General features: G+C 39.5%; 1 protein-coding gene across 3 annotated transcripts in view; it reads left to right on the forward strand.

Annotated features, from left to right (window-relative positions):
• PSIP1 (PC4 and SFRS1 interacting protein 1) overlaps positions 1-22,297 on the forward strand; it is a 61,794-nt gene that overhangs the window by 19,644 nt on the left and 19,853 nt on the right. For 2 of the 3 annotated variants that reach the window (XM_039544128.1, XM_039544129.1), the window contains exons 5-12: positions 258-374; positions 1,937-2,041; positions 4,298-4,360; positions 13,101-13,218; positions 16,663-16,738; positions 17,962-18,190; positions 18,937-19,055; positions 22,155-22,210. In XM_039544128.1, the coding sequence (XP_039400062.1) occupies positions 258-374; positions 1,937-2,041; positions 4,298-4,360; positions 13,101-13,218; positions 16,663-16,738; positions 17,962-18,190; positions 18,937-19,055; positions 22,155-22,210 (883 nt within the window). Of the gene's footprint in view, positions 1-257; positions 375-1,936; positions 2,042-4,297; positions 4,361-13,100; positions 13,219-16,662; positions 16,739-17,961; positions 18,191-18,936; positions 19,056-19,596; positions 20,282-22,154; positions 22,211-22,297 lie in introns of those variants that run through there. The other variant, XM_039544130.1, reaches the window with a different exon arrangement.

The raw sequence follows: 22,297 nt of genomic DNA on the forward strand, positions 1-22,297 counted from the left end.
AGTGCATGGGAACCGTGAAAGTTATATTTGAAAGGGTTTTTTTCATTGTCTCAGCTGAGAGAAATTTTAAAATCAGTTATAGTGGAAAAAACTAGATTTTTAAAAAAATCAGTTCTAATAAGCTATGGGATGACTTAAAACACAGGTAAAGAAAATTTTTAATTTTAAACCCAACCATCCAACTTTAATGTCCTTATTATTCATTACTTCAGTAAATTATTTGACTTCATAAATGTGGTAATATTTTTGTCTTAAAGTCTCATCCAACTGTTAACAACACTGTTAAAGAGACTGTTGAAGAAAGCTGTCAAGAGCCTACTGAGGGAAGTGAAGAAAAAGTAGGAACCAAAAGGAGAAAGTCTACAGTTCCCAAAGTAAGTGACTATATAAATTAACTGTTTTAGTATCTGCTTGGAAATCTTTTCAGTTACAAATTTTAACAACACAATTCTACATATTTAGTTTAAATGAACAGTGCATTGGTGTTGTGACTAAGTCTTCTTTTTTCAGGCATGAACACTGACATTTGTCCTTATGTAATTACTGTTATGTATTAAGCCGTTGTATATAATTTTGAAACAATTTCTTACAACTACAAAGACTTAATTTTTTTAAAATAATAATAAACAAGTCAGATATTAAACAAGTCAGAGATTCAAGATACATTTCAGATAAGTGGAAGGAGAAATGATTGTCAAGACCTATGTCTGTTTCTTTAAAAAGTCTGTCTAGTTAAACCAGTGCAAACCTCTAATGTGGATGCCTATAAACTGACTTAATCCTTACTTCTATTAATTTACTTTGTATCAATGTGTTACTATCAGTAATATAGTATAGTTTCTAGTATAGATGAGGCTTCATTTTTGACATGTAAGGATAAGAGTATAAATGACTTTTAAGTAAACTGACTAGATTTTTAGAGGGATACACTTCACTTTTGAAAACATTCCTTTCTGAAATTTCTACTTTAATTGCTGCTATAAATACAGTCTAATACTGGGGAGGAAAAGTATTAGTGTTTTCTAGTTCATTTAGTTTGTGGATTTGACATCACTTGTGTAGTCAGTTAATTGGCCTGCCTAGCCACTTTAACCCCTCCAGGCCTTGTGGAGTAGGCACCCCATCACACCCCTGTATAGTCAAGTTTGGTCTCCTTTGTTTCCGTGAATGGCTTGTATGGAAGAAAGGGAGAGGTTGCTTTTAAAAAAAAAAAATGGGGGTGGGGGGTGAGTGTAAAACCACAAAATTAGGCTTGGAAAACTGTAGGGAATGATGGAGAGCTATCTTAACAAACAGTTTTAGGGTATGCCTCAAAAATGGAGGAAGTTTATATGTAGATTAAACTGACCTTGTTTATTAAAACAACTAGGACTCCTTGTGGCACCTTAGAGATTAACATGTTTATTTGGGCATAAGCTTTGGGGGCTAAAAACCCACTTCATCAGATGCATGGAGTGAAAAATACAGTAAGCAGAATATATATTATAGCCCACAAAAAAAGGGGAGTTGCCTTACCAAGTTGGGAGGGCAATGCTAACAAGCCAATTCAATAACTTTTTGTTACAATTGAATTGGCTCATTAGCAGTGACCCCCCAACTTGGTAAGGCAACTCCCCTTTTTTCATGTGCTATAATATATATTCTGCTTACTGTATTTTTCACTCCATGCATCTGATGAAGTGGGTTTTATCCCATGAAAGCTCATGCCCAAATAAATATGTTGGTCTCTAAAGTGCTACAAGGACTCCTTAGTCTGTATCAGCAAAAACAACAACACGGCTACCACTCTGAAACTTGTTTATTAAATTATTTCAACTAAAGGTAGAAAGCAACTTGATAGCAATGAGTCTGTTGCAGCTGCTGTCCTTTTGGGTTCTTTTAGATTTCGATTAATATAAATTGTGAAATTTAGCGACTTTGGTTTTTCTATTTACAGTTATCTCCAAAACAGGATAATTTACCCACTGAAGTTGAAACAGAAGAAAAAGAGATGGATGCTGCAAAGGAAGAAGATATCCCTTCAGAAAAACCCAGTAGTGAAGTATGTGGGATGTTTTTCTTTCTGCCTAAAGCAGATGTTTGAAATACTACATGCAAATTTTTCCTTCTTTATACACGCTTTAGGCCCTAATACAGGCGTAAGTATTTCCAGACTATAGTAAAATAAATTAATAAGGAAACCTAAAATGTTAATTTGTAACTAGGGCTGGTTTGAAAACAGGAATTCCATTTTATAAAAAATTTTTATAAAAAATGTTTTATATAAAAAAAAGTTTTGTTTCAGTACAGAAGGAAACCAAGACCTGTTGAAAACCGAGAGAGAAACTCACACATATCATCCCAGAATAGCCAGCAGTCGGATGGTTAGGGTGCTCACCTGGGATGTGGTACACCCACATTCAGGTTCCTGCTCCATCTGATTTGGGATTTGAACCTGGTTCTTCTGCATTCCACTGGGCCGTGGGCTGTTTTGAGGTCTTTCTCTCCCTTGATTTGACCAGAAATTTCATGCTGGGTCTGAGAAATCTTCCTGACAAAAGTTTAATCAAAACATAAGATGCTTTCAAAATTTCTGTTTGGACAAATCTATATTTTCCAACAAAAAACACTTAATTGAAAAGTTTCTGGCCAGCTCTAATTATGGCATCCTTTTAAACATCTCAGGTTTTTAGCAAATATATCAAAAAGAAACACAATGAAGCAGCCATTATTATTTGTCTTTTATGATACTCAAATTACAAGAACAAACGTCATAAATGAGGTCTTGATATATTTTGATGTACTGCTGAAATATATTCAGTGACTTGATATATTTTCTTTAACCTGTTTAATTTAAATTTAGAGTTCCCACTAATTTTTATCTGGATTATTATTGAACACAAGCTGAAGTTCACTTTGATTTTTAATTTTTACAATTTTTTTTACAAAATGTAAATCAAGAAAAATACAAAACATTTTGAGTAGCTCTTGGAGAAAATGAAAAAAAAGTGGCATTAATGAGAAAGGTGCATGTGTGTCAAAGGGCCCGAGGGGGTTCAGAGGGAAGTGGCAGAGGTGGGGGGAGTCTTGACTGGAAGTGGGGGGCTTTACCTGAGCATCAGGCAGCTTTGGCCCCAGGAGGCTTTTTGTTACTTGACAGCTTTGGCCCATGGATGCCTGCAGTTGTGGGCAAACTACACAGTGGATCCCCCTACTGGGCTCCTTGCGTCTGCAGGTTTTGCAGCTAGTGTGAATTGTGTGTGTCTTTTCAGATGAAATGAGCTTTGGTGGTGCGGTATAAAACCTTGCAAATTCACCTGAGTTGTGCAGCACAGCAGAAGCTGAAAGCTAGGTGTATCAGAAAGCCAGCCAGCTGTATACCAAATGAGTACAGCGACCAGCTGCATGACACAACACACTGCTAAATAAAACTGCAGTGCTGGCATGGTCAGCCAAGTGTTATTCACCATTATGGCTGGAAGTGGCCAGGAGACTGCATTTTGTTGCTTGGTCATTTTCTGACTCCCCGCAAATAATGTGATGACTGTGTTTTAAAAAAAAAAAAAGTCTCAGTTTTAAAAGTTTTTGGCATACCACTGACAACAAGTGGAGTAGTATGTGTGCCACAGTTGGAGAATATTAAATTCTGAAGAAACTCAGCAATTTAATTCTGTACTACAAAGATGCATTGTTAAGTCGAAGTACAAATATTCTAAATTTGTTGCAGTCACTAACAGAATAATCATCTGACCATGTCTGGGGAGTGGATTAAAATGTAAGGTCAATTTCTGCTTAAATGTTTATATAACTGAAGTCAGTGGGAGTTAAGAACGTGTATCTGATCGTGGACTTTGGCCCTTAATTATTAGAGTAAATATCAAGCCACCTATACAAGTTGGGTAAAGTTAATTAAGCTAATGTATGTATCTCACTTAATACACACTGGGAAACAAACACATTAGAAATTGAATGTACTAGATGTAACTTGGTGAGTTCAATAAAATATGGCCATACATATTAAACAAAATCCTAATTAGTGTTAAATTTGCAATTTACTAACGTTCGGAACAAGCCATTATACCTTTATCTGTCTCTTTGAAGAGGTGTGTCACTGATTCTTAATCCTCTACTACAGTTTCAGAAAGAAACTTAAATTGCCTAATATTGATACTTGATAACAGATACCTTCATGTGTGCATAGTCTTTTACTAAAATATTGTATATACTAAAGGCTATGGTAAAATGATCCTTCAAGCATCATAATAACTTAAACTAACTCTTTTATGTTTTGTTAACATTCTAAGTGTTACTTTTTCAGGGTGTGGTGAAAGCTAATGATGTACCTGTTCCTAAAGTTGCTAGAAGAGGGAGAAAAAGAAAGGTAACAATATACTTAATTTCTCTACCTATCAATCATTTTGTGATGGTGGCTTTCCTATTGGATTCTCACATTTTTTCAATAACAAATTATATTCCAATCAAAATTAATCTTCATTTGATTTTTTGAATAAATTCAAAACTGTACAGCAGTATGTCAGCAATTCATTCACTTAATAAATCCCTTTAGAATACAATGAAAATGCCAGTAAATCCAGTGGTGAGCTGCAGCCGGTTCGCACCGGATCGCACGAACCGGTTGTTAAATTTAGAAGCCCCCTTTAGAACCGGTTGTTCCCCGTGGGACAAACTGGTTCTAAAAGGGCATTTAAATTTAACAAGCGCTCCCTCCCTGCTGCCCGTCCTCAGCTCACCTCAGCTCTGCCTCCACCTCCTGCCATAAACTCCTCCTTGCTTCTCCTCCGCAACGGCTTCCCGCAAATCAGCTGTTCGCGCGGGAAGCCTGGGAGGGCTGAGAAGCAAGCAGGCTTCCCCGGCCCAGGAAGACGACGCTGAGGTAGGAAACTAGGGGGGGCCGTGTGCCCTGGCCGCGGCCCGTCCCCGCCTCCCCGGCCGCGCCCCCCCCACCCACCCGGCTCCGCGTCCCCCGTCCCGCCTGACCCTCCACGGCCACGGCCACGCCACGTCTCTCCCACGCTCCCGGCCGCGACCCTGCCCGGCCGCCCGGCCCCGCCCCACCTCGTCCCGGGTCCCCACCCGGCCCTGAGCCTCCCGGCCCCGCAACGACCCTCCCGCCTGTCCCCGCGTTCCCAGCCACGACCCTGCCCGTCCCCGTCCCCCATCCCGGGTCCCGCCCGACCCTCCCGGCCACGGCCCCCACCCCAGTCCCGGGTCCCCGCCCGACCCTCCCGGCCGCGTCTCCCCGTCGTCCCCCGCGTTCCCGGCCGCGACCCTGCCTGGCCACCCGTTCCCCCGGCCCGGGTCCCTGCCCGACCCTCACCGGCCGCGCACGGCCCGCGTCCCCGCCCCATCCCTGGCCGCGATCCTCCCCGGCCCCACGTCCCCGACCGCCCCTGGTGCTTTGCTAGGGCGCCGGGCTCCGGCAGCGCGGGTCTGGGCGTGGCGGCGGCCCCGGCTGCCCGGCTCCAGCTCTGGCAGCAGCCCTCCCTGGCTTCACCCGGCCAGCCACCTGGCTCCAGCCGCTGGGCTCCCGCCGCATCCTCCGGCTCCGGCCGCGCGACTCCTGTCCCGGCCCAGCCACGTCCAGGCAGCGTGGTAAGGGGGCAGGGAGGGGGTGTTGGAGAGAGGGTAGGGGAGTTTGGGGGTGGGGGGTCAGAGGGCAGGGAACGGGGGATTGAACGGGGGCCAGGGTCCTGGGGGCAGCCAGAAAGGAACAGGGGTTGGATGGGGCGGTGGGAGGCAGTCAGGGGCAAGGGTTCCAGGGGCAGCCAGGGGACAGAGAGAAGGGGGGGTTGGATGGGGCAGGGGTCCTGGGGGTCCATCAGGAATGAGAGGAGGGGTTGGATGGGGCGGCGGAGGGTACTCAGGGTACAGGGAAGGGGGGTGGATGGGGCGGGGTCCCTGGGGGGGGGGCATCAAGGAACACGGGGGGTTGGTTGGGGCAGGAGTCGGCGGGGGCGGGGCATGATTCCTCCTGGGGTGAGGAGGGAACCGGTTGTTATGATTTTGGCAGCTCATCACTGAGTAAATCCCATAGTCCATAAAAGTCCCCTTTCATTGGAAGCTTACACAAAAACAGTGTACCAAATTTAAGTTTTTTAGATCTAAGGAATGTCTTCAATATGTATCTATCTCCTTGGCACTGATATAGATCAGAGAAAGCAAGAGAGATGAGACTGACTAATCTTTTTTTACATTGTGGCTCCTTTATTATAGTGGCATGGCAGTGCTACTGTAGTTAAGGGTGTGTCATGACTTCTGGGTTAGGGTGAGCAACCCAAATTTGGGGTCATTTGAGCCAGGAATTGTGGAGATACAAGTCCTGAAGTACTAGCTATTTTTCAAAAAGTTTCTAGTGGGCCTTTTTTTGCACAAAGCTAATGCTCAAAATGTCTAAATGCTCTCATTGGGTGCCATGCACTACCTTGGGTAAAAACTGATCAACTAAGTCTTTGGGGACCCCAAATTGTGAACAGTATTTAAGAACATGTTCACTTATTTGCTTGCGTAAATATGCAGCCTGGAAGGATTACAGTGCACTCTCTCCAGTAAAGAAAAAATAAATGAGAGGGTTTCTGTGCAACCACTTTATGCTTGCCTGGGTAGTTGGAGGGATCGTGTTGATGCTGTTTTTATTGATGAACACACTGACACTGTATCAGAGAGGTAGCCGTGTTAGTCTGGTTCTGTAGAAGCAGCAAAGAATCCTGTGGCACCTTATAGACTAAGTTAGTCACAGGATTCTACACTGACACTGATGTTTTTCGTCTTGTGGGAGGAAAAGGAAGAGTTGCATGTGTACCTTCAAGCTGCATTAGGCATTATTTCTATGCAGAATTGTGTAGGTTATGTCAGTAGCAGGACATAAGGCTTTTATTACAAAGGGTATTGTCAGCAATGAGGTGGAATATGGAAGAATTCAAATGTTTTAATGATGGTGAAGTGAAAGTGTAGGTTGAGATGGTATCCTATAAGTGTTAAGGGGGTTGTAAAAGTCTGTGAATTAGTTCTTAAATTGTTCACATGGTATTCTTTCTGGGTAGTTGGCTAAGTATGGGTGTGTGTATGCTAGGATCTGGAACCTCTTGAATCTTACATGAGTTTGTGCATATTGAGGCATTTCTCAAAGAGGGCATGGGCCAGCTCTTCCTTTTTTTTTTTTTTTTGGTGGTCCTTTAGTAATGTGAGGTGGAAAGATGGAATCCTATGAGTGAGAGTGAATGGACTGTAAAAGGTGGAGAAGAGCGTGTACATTTCAGCAACTGCTGGCAGAATATCAGTATGTGTGTTAATTGGGCATTACTGAAAGGGAACAATTTAGTTTGCATGGGCAACCTTAACTGTATTTCCTGGTTTTCAGAGGTTTGAGTTTTACTCAACTCAATGTTGTACAAGGGGACAACATACTATGAAGCAACTTTAACTGTGTTAATGCATTAATGTAGGTTTTTTGTCATTTGAATTCATATTGGTAAGCACTTATTTGTACAAGTAGACCAGATAAAGTCAATGAAACTATTTGTGAGCAGTCACCAATAAAAGTAAGGGTTTCACAATCTAGTCGAAAATTTGAGCCTCACAATTTGTTCTTACGTGATGGAATGCCACTGATTTCCTCTGATAACTCCTCCCCTGTTTTGGTTTTTTCTTCATCTCTGTTTCATTAAAGATTGTTCTGATGCTAATACTTAATAGCTGCATGTAAGTAGGTGCCATTTCTCTACTCCCTTTCCCAAATCAACTGATCTCATCATGTTTTTAAAGATTTGTTTAGTTATTCCATAAAAGAGAGTGCCTGTTCTTTGCGCTAGGTGCTTGTTGACATGTTTATAGTCAGTGTAAATTGAGGATTTTGATCTTCGCTGTTCAAAACAGGTTGTTGAGCAGTTATGTGCTTTAATTCTGCATAGTATAAGCTGTGTCCAGTTTTATTTTTAGAAATTCAGCTCTACTCCATGGGTGGAGTAACCAAGAACAAGAAGGTAAAAATGTTTACAGTGCCAAAAATGTGGTAGGCACTTCACACAACACAGTCAATTTTCTTACCATCTAACTTTAGACAGTGAAAGGTTATAGTAATGAAAATAATATTTTCACTCAATTCTGCAAATGCTCTATTTTTTTATTCTCTGTACGGGTAGAGTATAACACTAGTTGTGTAATTCTTTCTATTATAAAACTTCTGTTGCTGTTGCACAAAATGTAATTTATTTTTTTTCTGAAGGAAAAAAAAAAAAACCTAGGAAATTACATTCCCAACTCTTTAAAAGTGTATTTAAGGTTGTATTAAGTCAAGCCCTCAAAAGTTAAATCGCATAATTAAGGTTTTCTGTGCAAGTCTCTCTTCTTAGGGTATTTCTACACTGCCAAAAAAAAAAGTATATTCTTAACTCAGGTTATAATAGCAGTGAAGACATGGCAACTCTACTTTGAACTCCGGCTTTAACTTGAGCTGTTAACAACTTGGCTTTTAACTTAGTTTGTGTCGTCTTTGCTATTTTAACCCAAGTTAGCTAACTCAGGTTAGCTAATCCAAGTTGAGAACACGTTTTATTTGCAATATAGATGTAGTCTTTGAGTGTGCGATTTTGTGGTACAGCTGTAGAACTACTTAAATAAGGACTTAAACCTGAAAGAGTATTACTGCACAAGCAGGGAGCTTCAGTCATGAGTGCTTATGACCAGCTCTACTTTCCTCTGCTCCTCATCATTCCTAGTCTCTACCAGTGTTTTTAAAAGGCACTCCCCATCTCTTCAAAGGGGCAGATCACAGACTGACATCAGCAAAAAGCTGTATTTACATCTGTGAGACTATGTAGCCTAGTAGATTGAGGGTTGTTCTGTCATTTCTGAGGTCGTTAGTTGAAGTTTTCAGTAATATGCCTTTGTGTATTGTGACCAGAGAAGCCCTCCAAAAGAGGAAGAGAGAAAAAAGGACTGAGAACAGAGCTTTCTTCAAAGTTTAAGCCTTCCAAATCAAGCTTAAAAAAACCTCACAGGGTCTTTTAATAAGTTTTTCAGGTTCCCCATCATCTTCCATCCTGTTACCCATGCTTCCTCTGAGCCAGTTAAAAAACAAAACAAAAAAAAAAACACTGAAGGATAGCGTTGCCATTCTAATTTCTCGAGGGGAAAAAGGAGCTATGTTTTCTGGAGAATTTATTTTGTAGGTCTTCATTCAAGAGTCGTCTTGGTACGAAAGAGAACAGACTAGTTTGTGCCACTGCTGGTTCTGTCCAGGCTGATTAACAGTGTGCAAGGCTCATTTCTTTATGGAGTCCAGGCCTTTCTGATACAGAGATGTCTCAAAAAAATTTCCTCATAATTTTCATTGGCCTACCAGGAATCCCATCTCCATGCACCAGTTTGCCTGGACCACCAATGCTACATACATTTTGCAACATTGCATTACCAGTTCCTGGCAGTACTGTTTGCTTCTCTCATGATCCTTGTTTTTCTCACAACTCTGATGTTAACTCTGAAGCCCCACCTACAACAGGTGACTTGTTGATACCCATCTGAGATGTAACCGGTCAATAAATAAAGATTCTTCCCATTGCTTGAGTTCCGCAGCCGCCTCATCTATTTTCAGAGTTGCCCCTTAGTACCCCCTCAAGATCTGGTCTACCTCTGGGTATTCTATTAGACATTTATGGTTCTAGTTGCCCAGGGAGAGATTTCACAATTTCTTTCTCTGATGATTCCATTCATTTTGAACGACAGTTACCAGAAGTGGAAACTTTTCTATGGTGGGGATGCACTTCTCTACAAATTTTCCTTTTTAGTAATGGACTTTCCAGAATCAGGAAGCAGATTATCTTCTGCATCACCTGAGGAAACTCAGATAGGCCCCATTTAGTTCAGGCAAATGGTTGTCCTATGAAGTTAATCACAACTTCCTAGATTTGCAAACCCTTAAGAAGGTGGTTCTGACTTTCTCTTCTTAAGACTCCCTCTGGGTTTACTGCTGTTTACTTGAAAAGCAACAATTGGACCTCCGTGGCATACTGACACTTCAGGTTGGAACAAGAAAGTAAAGTTAAAAAATCCTGAATAAAGCAAGGGAAGCTCTCTGCTACTACAGCAGGAAGTTTTGTAGATTTATTTTTTGTGTTCAGTAGTGTCTACTGGGTGCTTTCCAAGCCCTCATTAAGTGCAGTCCCTTATGTGAGGAGCCTGCAATATAAAGCATCTAATGATTAAAACCACTTATGTTTAAGCAAAAAATTAGCCTTTGTATCCAATGATTAAACACATGGTGATTGGACCCATAAAATAAAAACTAAATAATTGAGTCCTAAAGTAGTTAACAGAAATGTAGTGGTTTAGACACTGATTCCTATAGCTATCCAGCATTTTGAACCTCTTGGTCTGGGGGGAACTTCTAGTCCAGGACCCCCTCAAATTCCCAGACCATCAGCACTGGAGGCAGTTGGCCTGAAACCTGAGATATTTTGCTTTCTAGAGCATGAATACTTGGTAGAGCATGTAGACTTGTTGCTCACAATTTGAAACTGTTCATAAATCCATTCTGAGAACTTGGTACTCATGATGCGTTTGAAAGAACAAAAATCCCATTGTTTCTGACAACCAGAGCTATATAACATGGAGTTTCTTCTAGACATGGCTCTTGACTGGACATGAGTCCTACCTTCCTGAAAGTCCAAGTCTCACTGTTTAGGAGCTTTGCGGTATTTTCCTTCCACCTTTATCCTCACACTTCCTAATCCTTTAAACCTACATCTCTTCAGAGACAACATCTGGAGTCTATGTGTATTATGTGCATCGCTGAACCTGGTTTTTTTTTGTTGTTGGTTTTTTTTTTAATATATGGTGGAGTCTTCCCCATATTTCCTATTAGAATGTTTTTCTATTAATAGTTACATCAGTGAGGAGTGTTAATAATAAGTTTGAAGGCCTTATTCATCTGGAATCCTTACATGCAACTTTTTCCAGATGTGATTCTTAGACCTTCACCAAAATTTTCTGTCTCCAAAAATTATGATGTTAATTTGAACCAATGTATTTAAACATAAGAATGGCTAAACTGGGTCAGACCAATAGTCCATCCAGCCCAATGTCTTCTGATAGTGAGGAGTGAACAGAACAGGGCAATTGTTGAGTTACCCATCCCCTGTCATCCAGTGCTAGCTTCTGGAGGTCGGAGGTTTGTGGACACCCAGAGCATGACGTTGCATCCCTGACCATCTTGGCTAATAGCCATTAATGGACCTATCCTCCAAGAACGTATCAAATTCTTTTTTAAACCCAGTTATACCTCTGGCTTTCACAACATCCCCTGGCAACAAGTTCCACAGGTTGTGCATTGTGTGAAGAAGTACTTCCTTATGTTTGTTCAAACCTGCTGCTTATTAATTTCATTAGGTGACCTGCTGTTCTGATGTTGCGTTTTGTTATTTGTCTTTCTCGTGTTCTAAGCCCTTCCACACAAGGATATAGATTGCAAACGTAGATGTAGTCATGACTGACAGTCTTTTTACACAAAACTAACCTTTGGAGAAAATCAGGCATGTTTTAAGATTAGGTGGTTGACCTAAGAAGGGATACAGTGTGTCCATATCCACTATTTCCAGATGGATACATTCAGGAATTTGTCAGGTCTATAAATTGTTCATCAGAGATTTCCTTCCTTCTGTGAGGGCTCACTCAGTCAGGCATGTGGCCTTCAGAATGAACAAGCAACTCTTATTTGAGGGTTCAGTTGTGTAGGTTGTTCTTCCTTTGGGTTCTGTTTTCTTGCTATTTTAAGTTTCCCTCCTGTTTGTGGAGATTTGTTTTACAGATGATTACATCCGAGCTGTACGTGGATTATAAAGCACCAGGTGCCCACAAAAGAGAAAAGTAAAATCTACCTACCTTTCTATAACTTACTTTCTCTGAAATGGACTCCTCGTGCTCCCTGAAACTCCATTCAGGGCATCCTAACTTGCATTAAGTTCCAGCTGGAGGGGATATTCTCTCAGTCTTTCTTTTTCACCTTTATGGGGTATTTGTGCAGAGAGAGATGGAGAAATCCTGGGTTTCCCTTACATTAGGATCTTCCTTTGCCATAAATCTTTATTTTCATTTGTTTTATATAATTAATAAGCAGATAGATTCACTATCTCCAGGCACGATACGTTGATGTTTATTAATCTGAATGTATAGATATCTTCTCAGTTTGGGCTGTTAGTTGGGGAACTAGGGATGCATTTAGTTCTCTGAATAGCTCCACCCATTGTTACTATATTGTGAAACTAGCGAGAGGGTTATTTTTTTAAAAGGAAGTGTCTGTAGGGAAGATAAGGGAGAATTAATTACAGAGTTGTAATGGATCACCGAGCATTGGGTACCCACTTCAGAGAAGAATAAGAGGTAAAGTTCAGTTACCTACCCATAATTTTTTCTTCTGAGTGCCAAAAGCAGTCTTTAACGGTAAAAGAATGTATATTGTAAGTAATCTTTCAAAGACTTAATTTTTACAGAATGAGTCTCGTTTCTTTTTCTTATTGCTCTGAAATTATCTGAGTATGTGCGATATAGTGGCTAATGTTCTGTGTGTGTTCATGTATATGTAGTTTTTGTTTAAATCTGAAAATGGTGGTTGTATGGTCTGGTAATCGCAGTATGGATAAACCAACTATATTTTAAGTGTAGCCTCAATTGTTAAAACTTATTACAAGTGTTTTCAGATGATACCCAGCTTGTGCATGTGTGTCATGGTTGAAATAACATTAACAGTTACTGCATTTATAGCTTCTTTGAGTGGTGTGTATATTACGTCTGAGCAAAAATGACGGCTGGTCTACACTGAAGCTGTAAGTTACATAATTGAAGTTGACATAACTTACAGTGGTGTTTACACCGCGCTGTGTCAACTTGTCTTCTGCCTCTGAGGGAGGGGGAATAGAGACCTCGACAGGAGAGCATTGTGCTATTGACTTAGCTTGTTTTCACCAGACCCACTAAATGGACACCGCTGCATTGATTGCAGCAGTGCCAATTTAGCCGTAAGTATAATCAAGCCCTGAGAAGTAGTTGGAAGAACAGGGGTGAAGGGAGATTATCATTTTTAATTATATGAATTGTATCCTTTAAAACAGTCTGAAAAACAAGCAGAAGCTGAGGAGGCAGCAGTGGCAACAGCTACAACAGTGGCAGCAGCAACAACTGCAGTAGTTGCGGCTCCTAAAGTGAGCCCTAAAAGAGGAAGACCAGCAGGTAACCTCACCATAAGTCTGACTTAATTTTTTTTTCATTTAATTTTTTTAATGGAGAATGAAAGAATTTATTTCTGTAGACAAGAAGTATTACAACACATTTGCTCTCTAAGGCAATGTCTACACTAGAGAGCTTACAGTGTTACAGCTGTACCAATGCAGCTGCGCTGCTGTAAGATGTCTCATGTATCCGCCCTATGCTGAAAAGAGAGAGCTCTCCCATTGACGTAAGTAATCCACCCCCTACAAGCAGAGTGATGAGCTGTATTGGCAGGGGAAGCTCTCCCGTCAACATAGCACTGTGCACGCTACCGCTTATGTCAGCGTAACTTACGTCGCTCAGTGGTGTGAATATTCCACCCCACCCCGAGTGACATAAGTGATAGTGTAGACATAGCCTAATGCTAAAGGTGACCTCAAAGTATAAAACAGCTTAGTTGTCGGGTTGTGTGCTGAATGTCCCAAATATCAGACAGTGAAGTGTTCAGCACATAATAGTTGAAACTCTTAGACTTCGTGATGTCCTCTGAGTTAATATATTTATTACATTGTGATACAAATATCACCCTCACCCATGCTGTTGATGTCACAACTGTTGCAGAACCCTGCTTGTCTATAGAGTATCTGGTAAGAACTAGTTATTGCCGTGTGGCATAGCTACAAAGATTTATATTTTATCACAAAGATTATAAAACTGATACTTTTAAAAAACAGGTTGCAAACGCATACCTGTGGGCTACAATTAAAAAAATAAAAGATTGTGGGGGCGGTGAGGAGAGCACTATCAGTTACTGGGGATCTGTGTTTAGTTGTGAGAGTACTAGCATAAGGTATACTGAGGTGCTACTTGCAGCAGGACCCAGTGTGTCTGTGTAATTCCAGAAAAAGACATGTAACAAACTAAATATCTACCTGGAATGATTTGCCATCAGTGGAATAGTACAATTGTTTCATATCATGCGCCACTGTGAGAATAAATACACTAAAGATTGTGAAGTGCTTTGACAGCTACTGATGAAAAATGCTACATAAGAGATAGAAACATTTGATTGCTGTCCTATATAATAATACCTAATATTATTACTGTAGATTCTTTAATCTGACTATTAATAAAAGCATGTATACTTATGGCTGCTAGATGTATTTCACCTTTCATTAAAGTTCACCAGGCTTTATTATGCTGGGAAAAAAGGAACACTTGTGTTGTATCTTAAATGTTATAAATTACCAAACTGAAAAAAAGATACAAAAAACAGTATGAATGAATACTTAGGACTTGTCAGTTACCATCAGTAAAGATGCACCTATATTTATAAAAGGTTTTCAGAGACAAAACTGAAATATCCCAAAGATGGGGAATCAAATATAAAGGTTAGGAAATAAGGAAGAGTGATGTGCAAAAGCATCTCAGACCTAGTAGGGGGCTGCATGTGTAATTCTGTTCTGTATATTCCACACTCATAACCATAGTGTCTGAGCATCTTTGAGTAGTGAATTAAGCAGCGTAACTAATATCTGCCATGAGTTTGGTCTCTCATTTTCTTTCCCAAAGGAGAAGTAGGTGCAATGAAGTGTTTGGTTTTTATTTTGGATATATATAATGTGCGCACACACATTGCTTTATGTTAGGGAAAGCAAAGTCAAGGAAATGTGCCTTGTACTAAGATCAGAAGTTGTTGAAATTTGTGATGGTCCTTTGTTCCTTCGGGAGTTCATTCTGCGGTGTTGGGCAAGCCCTTGAGAAAGCTCTGTCGCCTTCACAGACAAGCTTTATCTTTTCATTATGTAGGTGGTAATTTCTTTGTGCAGCTTAGATAAGAGTGTTCCTGGAATAAAGCATTCATTTCTGGATACCTGAACACAAGAAAACCTGTAGGGAGCTCAGAAAAGAGTAAGAAAAACAATTGAGGGACTGAAGGGATTTTTTTTTAGGAAGATTAAAAGCAGTGAATATTGTGAAAAGTTTGGTAAACAAGTGAAAGAGAGAACAGAATTGTCTATGAAATCTGTATAATATGAAAATATTGCTAACACTTCTGCTCTATTTTTGAAAATAACCAGATTTAATGTACTGCAGTTTTTAATTTGTGAAAAGTCATATTTACTGTGTAAATATACTTGTAAGTAAAAGCTTTTTAAAATTCACAATTTAATACTACATGAGAAAATAGTTCTTTGAGCAATTATATACATCATATTAGCTTGTAGTGTGGACAACAGATAAGTTGCTTCTGATACTCATTTATATTTTCTGGCATTATGAAAACATAAGTTTTAAGGGGTTTTTTAAATGCAGCCATAGTTTAACTGATTTTAGGGGTTTTTTTGGTATGGAAGCTAGGAAGTTATATTTGACTTTGTGCGGATGACTTAAGAAATTAATTCAATCTCTCCTAGCAAAACATACAATTTTAGCAACTTAAAATGAATTGTAAAATGTTTAGAACATAAGAGATATTATCTGTTATGCTTATACATAGAATGTAAGCAATAAAAGGAGTCAATATAAAAGCCAGATGGAATTAAATAAACCCTTCTGGCCTTCTCTGGGGAACATATCGCTAGGCAATGTGCAACACACCATCCCCTGGCATTAGTGTGTCATGTGCATGTATTGCTTAGCAATGCTGCACACTAACTCCAGTGGCATCTCAGATATTGGGAAGTACATTTCCTAGCAACATGTTCAGTGGAGGCAGCAGGATAGCATCTCCTGCAGATTTTAATCTAAAGTGGTACTGTGCACAATATTTTCATCTTGCGGTACTTAGGATAGAAGTGCCAAGGAGGTAGAGAAATTATTTAGCATATTGTAAATATATGGTGAAATTAAGAAAACTTTGTGCTGTGTATCTCTGGGTGCCTAATGGAGTTTCCTGACAGTGATCTGTACAGTATGAAATAGTCTCCCAAGTGAAGTTTTGAAAGTTCCATAACAGACATTTTGCACTACTTTGCTATTATCAAAATTCATACTCTGTAACTTAAACATGTGAGAGTGCCAGAGTCTCCAAAATTGAACAAGATACATCTATATCTGTATCATTATAGTGTCACACACTGTGAACTGATATTCCCATTAAATGTATGACTGACGGCTCTGGCAATAGCCATACATAACAAGTACATGTTATGTAAGCCTCTCGTATTGCTTTACCAACCCACCTTATCTGTTGTTTACAACATCCTGATGGTTCTATAGCAGTTAGCCCTGTTGATAGCCTATAATGAGGAAAATCATCTTCTATACTGTAGGATGAGACCACCAAACTCATTTCATTTATTAACCTAATCTCTGAAAAGGTGATAGTCAGCATATCAATCCCATTCAGTATTATCTCTCTGATGTTGTTTTATCAGTTGATGTTGCTATGAGAATAGTCGATTTTAAATAAGAAACAGGTAGAGGCTGTAGACTAACCTGATCTTTCTATTTGAACATTAGCTACAGAAGTAAAGGTTCCAAAACCAAGAGGAAGACCCAAATTGGTGAAACCACCTTGTCCTTCAGAAAGTGACATGTGAGTTGGATTTTAATATATAATCTCTTTATATATTGTAAATCAAATGGCTGTTTTCAAGAAGCTAGCATAACTGTGTCACTGAGTGCCTGAGCACTGTTTTTCCTGGGATACTTGATATAGGTGGTTGCTTGCTTTGGTAGATGAAGCAGTTACTAAAGACTTAAATCAGCTGTAAGTATGCCAAGGTAGCTCAAACTCAGGCATGATTGAAAGCTCTTTTTCTCCCTAATTTGAAAAATTTCTTCAAAGAGCCTTATTTTCTGTTAAGTTTGTCTGTACATTTATATCTTAATACCAGATATTCATTTTTGTGATGAAGAAACAGGGAGGATCATGCAAAAAACCTGTACTAGCCTTTTACAGATGCTTTATTAAGGTTTGTATCCCAGAATCCCACAAGTGAACACCATGGAATCCAAGTGCTGTTTGAAATGGGATAGTGCTATGTACACATCCCTTTTGCCCTATATTAGGGTCATACTAGCTCTTAACCATCCTAAAAATTGAAAGAATAGTCAACTATTTGTATATTCTAAACTTACATAGTTCTCTTTAGAAGGTTTATAGGACATATGTGCATCTACATTAGATATGTGCCTTAAATAAATGTCTTGGTATAATTGGTTTAAAAAGTTAGTATTTACTGCAAACATACATGTGCTTAGTATTAAGTGTGTAAGCCAGGCCACTGAAGTAATTGATACTGCTCGCATGCTTAAAGTTAATCATGTGAGCAAGGGTTTTCAGGATTGGGGTTTAAGTCAGTTAAAATGAGAAGATGGAGTTTGCATCTCATGAGCCCTAAATTTACAAATACTTAAGCACGTGTTTAACTTTATGCACGTGAATAGTCTCACTGACTCCTTGCACTAACTTCAGTAGGTCTACATATATGCATACAATTAAGCACATGCATAAGTGTTTGCTGGGCCCAAGTATTAAACATTACTGTTATTTGTCTCTGTGAATTCAGAAACAACAGGGGATAAACCCACTTTCTAAAGGATATCTTCATAATCAAAAGGGTTTGGGAATTGACCTATTTTTTGTAAAGATGAAGTGAGGAAGCACGCTTTTTAATAAAGCCATTTATGTAAACATTCATTTCTCCTTTGGCTATTGAGAGTACTTGGCTCCATTGTACACTCAGTATAGACAAGGATTATGAAGCCTAAGCATGGACACTGACTGAAAGATAACTAATTTTTATTATATTTTAGTGTTCATGAGGAGGATAAGACCAAGAAAAAAGTACCAGAAGAAAAACAACCCAAAAAACAGCTGAAAAAAGATGAGGAGGGTCAGAAGGAAGAAGACAAACCAAGGAAAGATATTGACAAAAAGGAAGGAAAAAAAGAGACTGAACCAAAAAGGAAAAGTGCCACTAAAGTGGGTTCTACATCAGCCTCTGATTCTGAAGAGGATGGAGAAGAGCAGGAAGGTGATAAGGTAAGATATGTTTCTTTGATTAGTTTATATCTTGGCTGTTGATTTATTTATTCTTTTAAAATGGGGGAAAACATCCACTAAAAACAATGGTTTAGTGAAGATATGCCCTGAAGCTAATTCCAGGTCTTTAATCCTGGGCATTAACAGTTGCAGTCTAGTGTTCAGACTCCCATACAGAGGCATGCTATGGAATGAGAAGTTGCAGAACTCTCTCTTCCAAAAGGCAATCCTTGGAATTAACTAAGAGTAATTTTTTTAAGTGGCTTTAATTTAAATCCACCCTTAGGCAAGTAGCATCTTTTAATACGAAAAAATGCCATTTAGGCAAGTATAATAGAACCTTGACTGCATAGGGCTTTTTCTAGAATTGCTTTTGTAGAGCATAGTAAGGGTTTTGTGAGATTTATTTTGAAAGAAAAAACTACAATGCTCTGATCATTTCAAAGTTGATTCCTTTTATGGATTTTGTGCCCCACCCACCTACCACCTATATGTGCGATAACAGATGACTTGCCAGAAATGAGTGCCAGCAAACTTAAATTTATTACCATCACATACACAAGAATCTCTTACCACTCACTTATTAAAGGTAGTTGTGGGGAATTCTAGACCTTGTCCACGTGCCCTTATCAAACAAATGTAGTGATTTAGTTCTGAAATTTTAACTGCTGACATTTTTTTGATTTGTAGTAACCTAAGTATTCCTCTCTTCCCACCCAATCTTTAAACTCTGTTAAACGAAACAGAAGAGAAAAGGAGGAAGAAACTTTCAGGGTGCTCATAGGAGGAATATACTAAAAGGCCAACATGAGCGAGATGTAGGAGAAAGAAAACGCAAGCAAGAAGAACTGATGGAATCAGAGCCGTGAGTATATTCTTTAATATGTAGTGGTTGTGCAAGCTGATAGCAGTGGCTGAGAATAACATGGAGAGACAAAATCTGAAGAAAAATTCCTTTAGCGAAGAAAAATCCTTTCAGTGTGTGAAATATCTGGTGGTGGTTTCCCCTTTTCTAGTGATATTTTTTTCTAACTTTCCTAGTAACATATCCTCAATTTACATAGATTAATATAAGGGATGCATATAATTTGGGGGACAGTGGGAGAAAATTGGACTCCAGAGAATATAAAAAGTATTGTCAATCTTGCAATATTTTAGGCTTCGCAATATCAGGGCAGAGTTGACAGGTTCTGTCTAGAATTATTGTGACTATTAATGCTTCCTATATTCAAGCTTACCTTTATGAAGAAAGAGAACTTAACTCTGATCCATGTACCGTGTCTTAAATCTTGAATATATGAGGTTGAGAGAGTGCTAGGGCTCATTAATTCCATGGCTGTGGAATTCTGATCAGGTTATAGAATGCATAGGGTTCCTTGGAAAACATTTCCTTCTCTGTCTGGCAGCTGGAGCCCACACCGTCAGACAGAACAAGGAAAAGGTTCTGGCTTATGCTACTCGGGCTCTGCAAAGCCAGTTGAGTGATTTCAAGAGCAGTCTGCACTCAGAAGAGAAACTATCACAAAAGAACCAAGCATCAGCATGGAGAGAAGATGCTGCCAGAAACTTGTTGGGGGGGTGGGGGGAAGGACACTAGGAAGACATCTCTGTCCTGTTCTGGAGAGCAATTCCAGGAATGGGTGAAGAAGGAACCACCAAGAGATCATGATGTCCCCATCCCCACAGTTGGTGGGAGGGAGGAAGAAAGGGAGAACAAGGTAACAAAACTCTGGGAGAAAAGGAGATGAGAAAACAGTCCCTCCCTCTCCACATAATGACAACGTCTAACATATACTGGTTCCCCTCTAACCTTTCCATGCCTAGTAGCAAGAACGCAAACTCTATCTTTCTGTCCTCCTCAACCACCCTTTTCCTGGCAGCCTAAACTTATTCCTTTTTGCTAGCTGCCAAATTGCAAGCATCTCCAGCTCCCAAAGATACTAGACTCTGTCCCTACCATTCCTCAACAGCTGGTTTTAATGTATTGTTAATGTTTAATTCTGTGCTACACTTCTAATTCTGCAACAAATTGTAATGTATTGATTTGGTTATTCATTTTAATACTAATGAAATAAACTCATTTTAAATATCTTTCAAGTTTACTTTTATGCTTCTGGAGAGCTAGAAATAGTTGCATTTAAATTATAATAGGTAGGAGAGCATTTGCTTCAGCCTTGGAATTCAGCGTTTCGTGGAATATGCAGGCCTTTATTATAACTAGTGACTAATGTTAACAATAAACCTAGAACCAAAAAAAAAAATTTTAAATGTGCTCTTTACTTCTGTAGTACTCTCTGCCTGCACGTTGATAAGAAGGAAGTCTGTTGTTCCTCACAGAACTAATAGTCTAAACAGACGGAACAATCTTGCTTATGCTTCTTAAATTTGTTCTACTGTGCCTCTGTATTATTCCTTTATATTTAAAACTGTATTTTGTTCTGGGCTGCTGGTGTCATGAAAGATGCTCTATGAAATTTGTTTTGTGTTCCTGTAAATCTGTGAACCTGTAATTGGTTAGAATGAGAGGAACATCCAGGATATGCTTAAGGACTTATTTTTTTAATGGATTTTTTTGGACAGATTTTGATATCTGTTGTGTCAACTGCATCAAAAATATACTGAATATGCATTGCAGAAAATGTGGTTCCTCTGCATGTTAGGATTTCCAAACATAAAGTAAGACTTTGTATATATGTAGAAGTAGTACCAACTATAATACAGTCTAAAGCAGTGGTGGGCAACCTGCGGCGGGCCCGTCAGGGTAATTCACTGGCGGGCTGTGAAGCCGTTTGTTTACATTGTCCATCCGCAGCTCCCAGTAGCCACAGTTCGCTGTTCCTGGCCAATGGGAGCTGCGGGAAGCGGCACAGGGTCGTGCTGGCTGCTGCTTCCCGCAGCTCCCATTTGTTCTGGGAGCAGGGAAACGCAGCCACTCAGAGCTGTAGGTGGCCGTGCCTGCAGATAGTCAGTGTAAACAGATTGTCTTATGGCCTGCCAGTGGATTACCCTGACGGGCCGCAGGCTGCCCACCACTGGTCTAAAGACTAGATAAACAAGGATTTATAGTGGTTCCTGAACCTTGTGGTTGAGAGTTTAATACTTCTATTTTGTTCCAAAATAAGACACTGCAACTTTGTAATGTTTTCTCTCCTCCTTCTGTGACTGAAGGGTGGCCATGCCATTATCCTGAAGTTTTTTCCTTTAAGTCCTTATTTTCATTTTATTGTATTGTATTAGTATTTTCACTCATCCTAAGGGAAAGAGCCATGAGATTTGTAAAAATACGGGGGGGAGGAATTAAATTATTTACACTGCTTATTAAGGTGTTTCAATGTGATTAATACATAATATGGCCATTTGTATTAGGGCACTTACAGTGTTTCTGTAGATTTCTCTCCTCCACTGCTGACTGTTGGGGATGGGGGCAATGTTTGTGTGGTTTTTGGGGTGGGGGAAGTTGCCATATGATAGGGACTGTTAGAATCCTGCACCCCCCATTACTATGTGTAGCTGGTGTAGAATCAAGTGCCACTTTTAAAGTCTGATGTGAGCCATTAAAGTGTTCTTGAAGTCATAAAATTTTCTGTTGTGTGAATCTTTCATACAGTGCATTTTTTCTTTTTAACTTTCACGTGCAACAAAAGCACAGAGAATAAAATTTATAAATCTGTACGATTCCTTGTGACTTGATTAATTTGTTTATCCTTCCTTTAATGGTTTGCTGTGTATAAACGCCGATTGCTATTGAAAGCAATTTGTTAATCTGGAAGAATCTGCTATCCATGCTGTCGTTATTAAATTAATCATCTACTTCATTATGAAAGATCAGTGTTTGTCCTTTTCTTGTGCTAATGTTTTGAGTTACTGCCTTAGTCATGAAACAGCATATCTCATTTTAAAAAGTTGAAATTACAGACTTTAAAAGAAGACAAACATGTTGTAAAATGTTTAACATTTTTAATAGGCAGAGTAAAGAGGAAACCAAGAAACCAGAAGTAAAGAAGATGGAGAAGAAGCGAGGTTAGTTTAATGAAGCTATACAGAATATTTTTAGCCTCTTTAATTTTAAATGAAACATATATCTATAAACTGAAACTTCATTAGTGA

This window comes from Mauremys reevesii, linkage group 6 (genome assembly GCF_016161935.1).
Source record: "Mauremys reevesii isolate NIE-2019 linkage group 6, ASM1616193v1, whole genome shotgun sequence".
NCBI lineage: Eukaryota > Metazoa > Chordata > Testudines > Geoemydidae > Mauremys > Mauremys reevesii.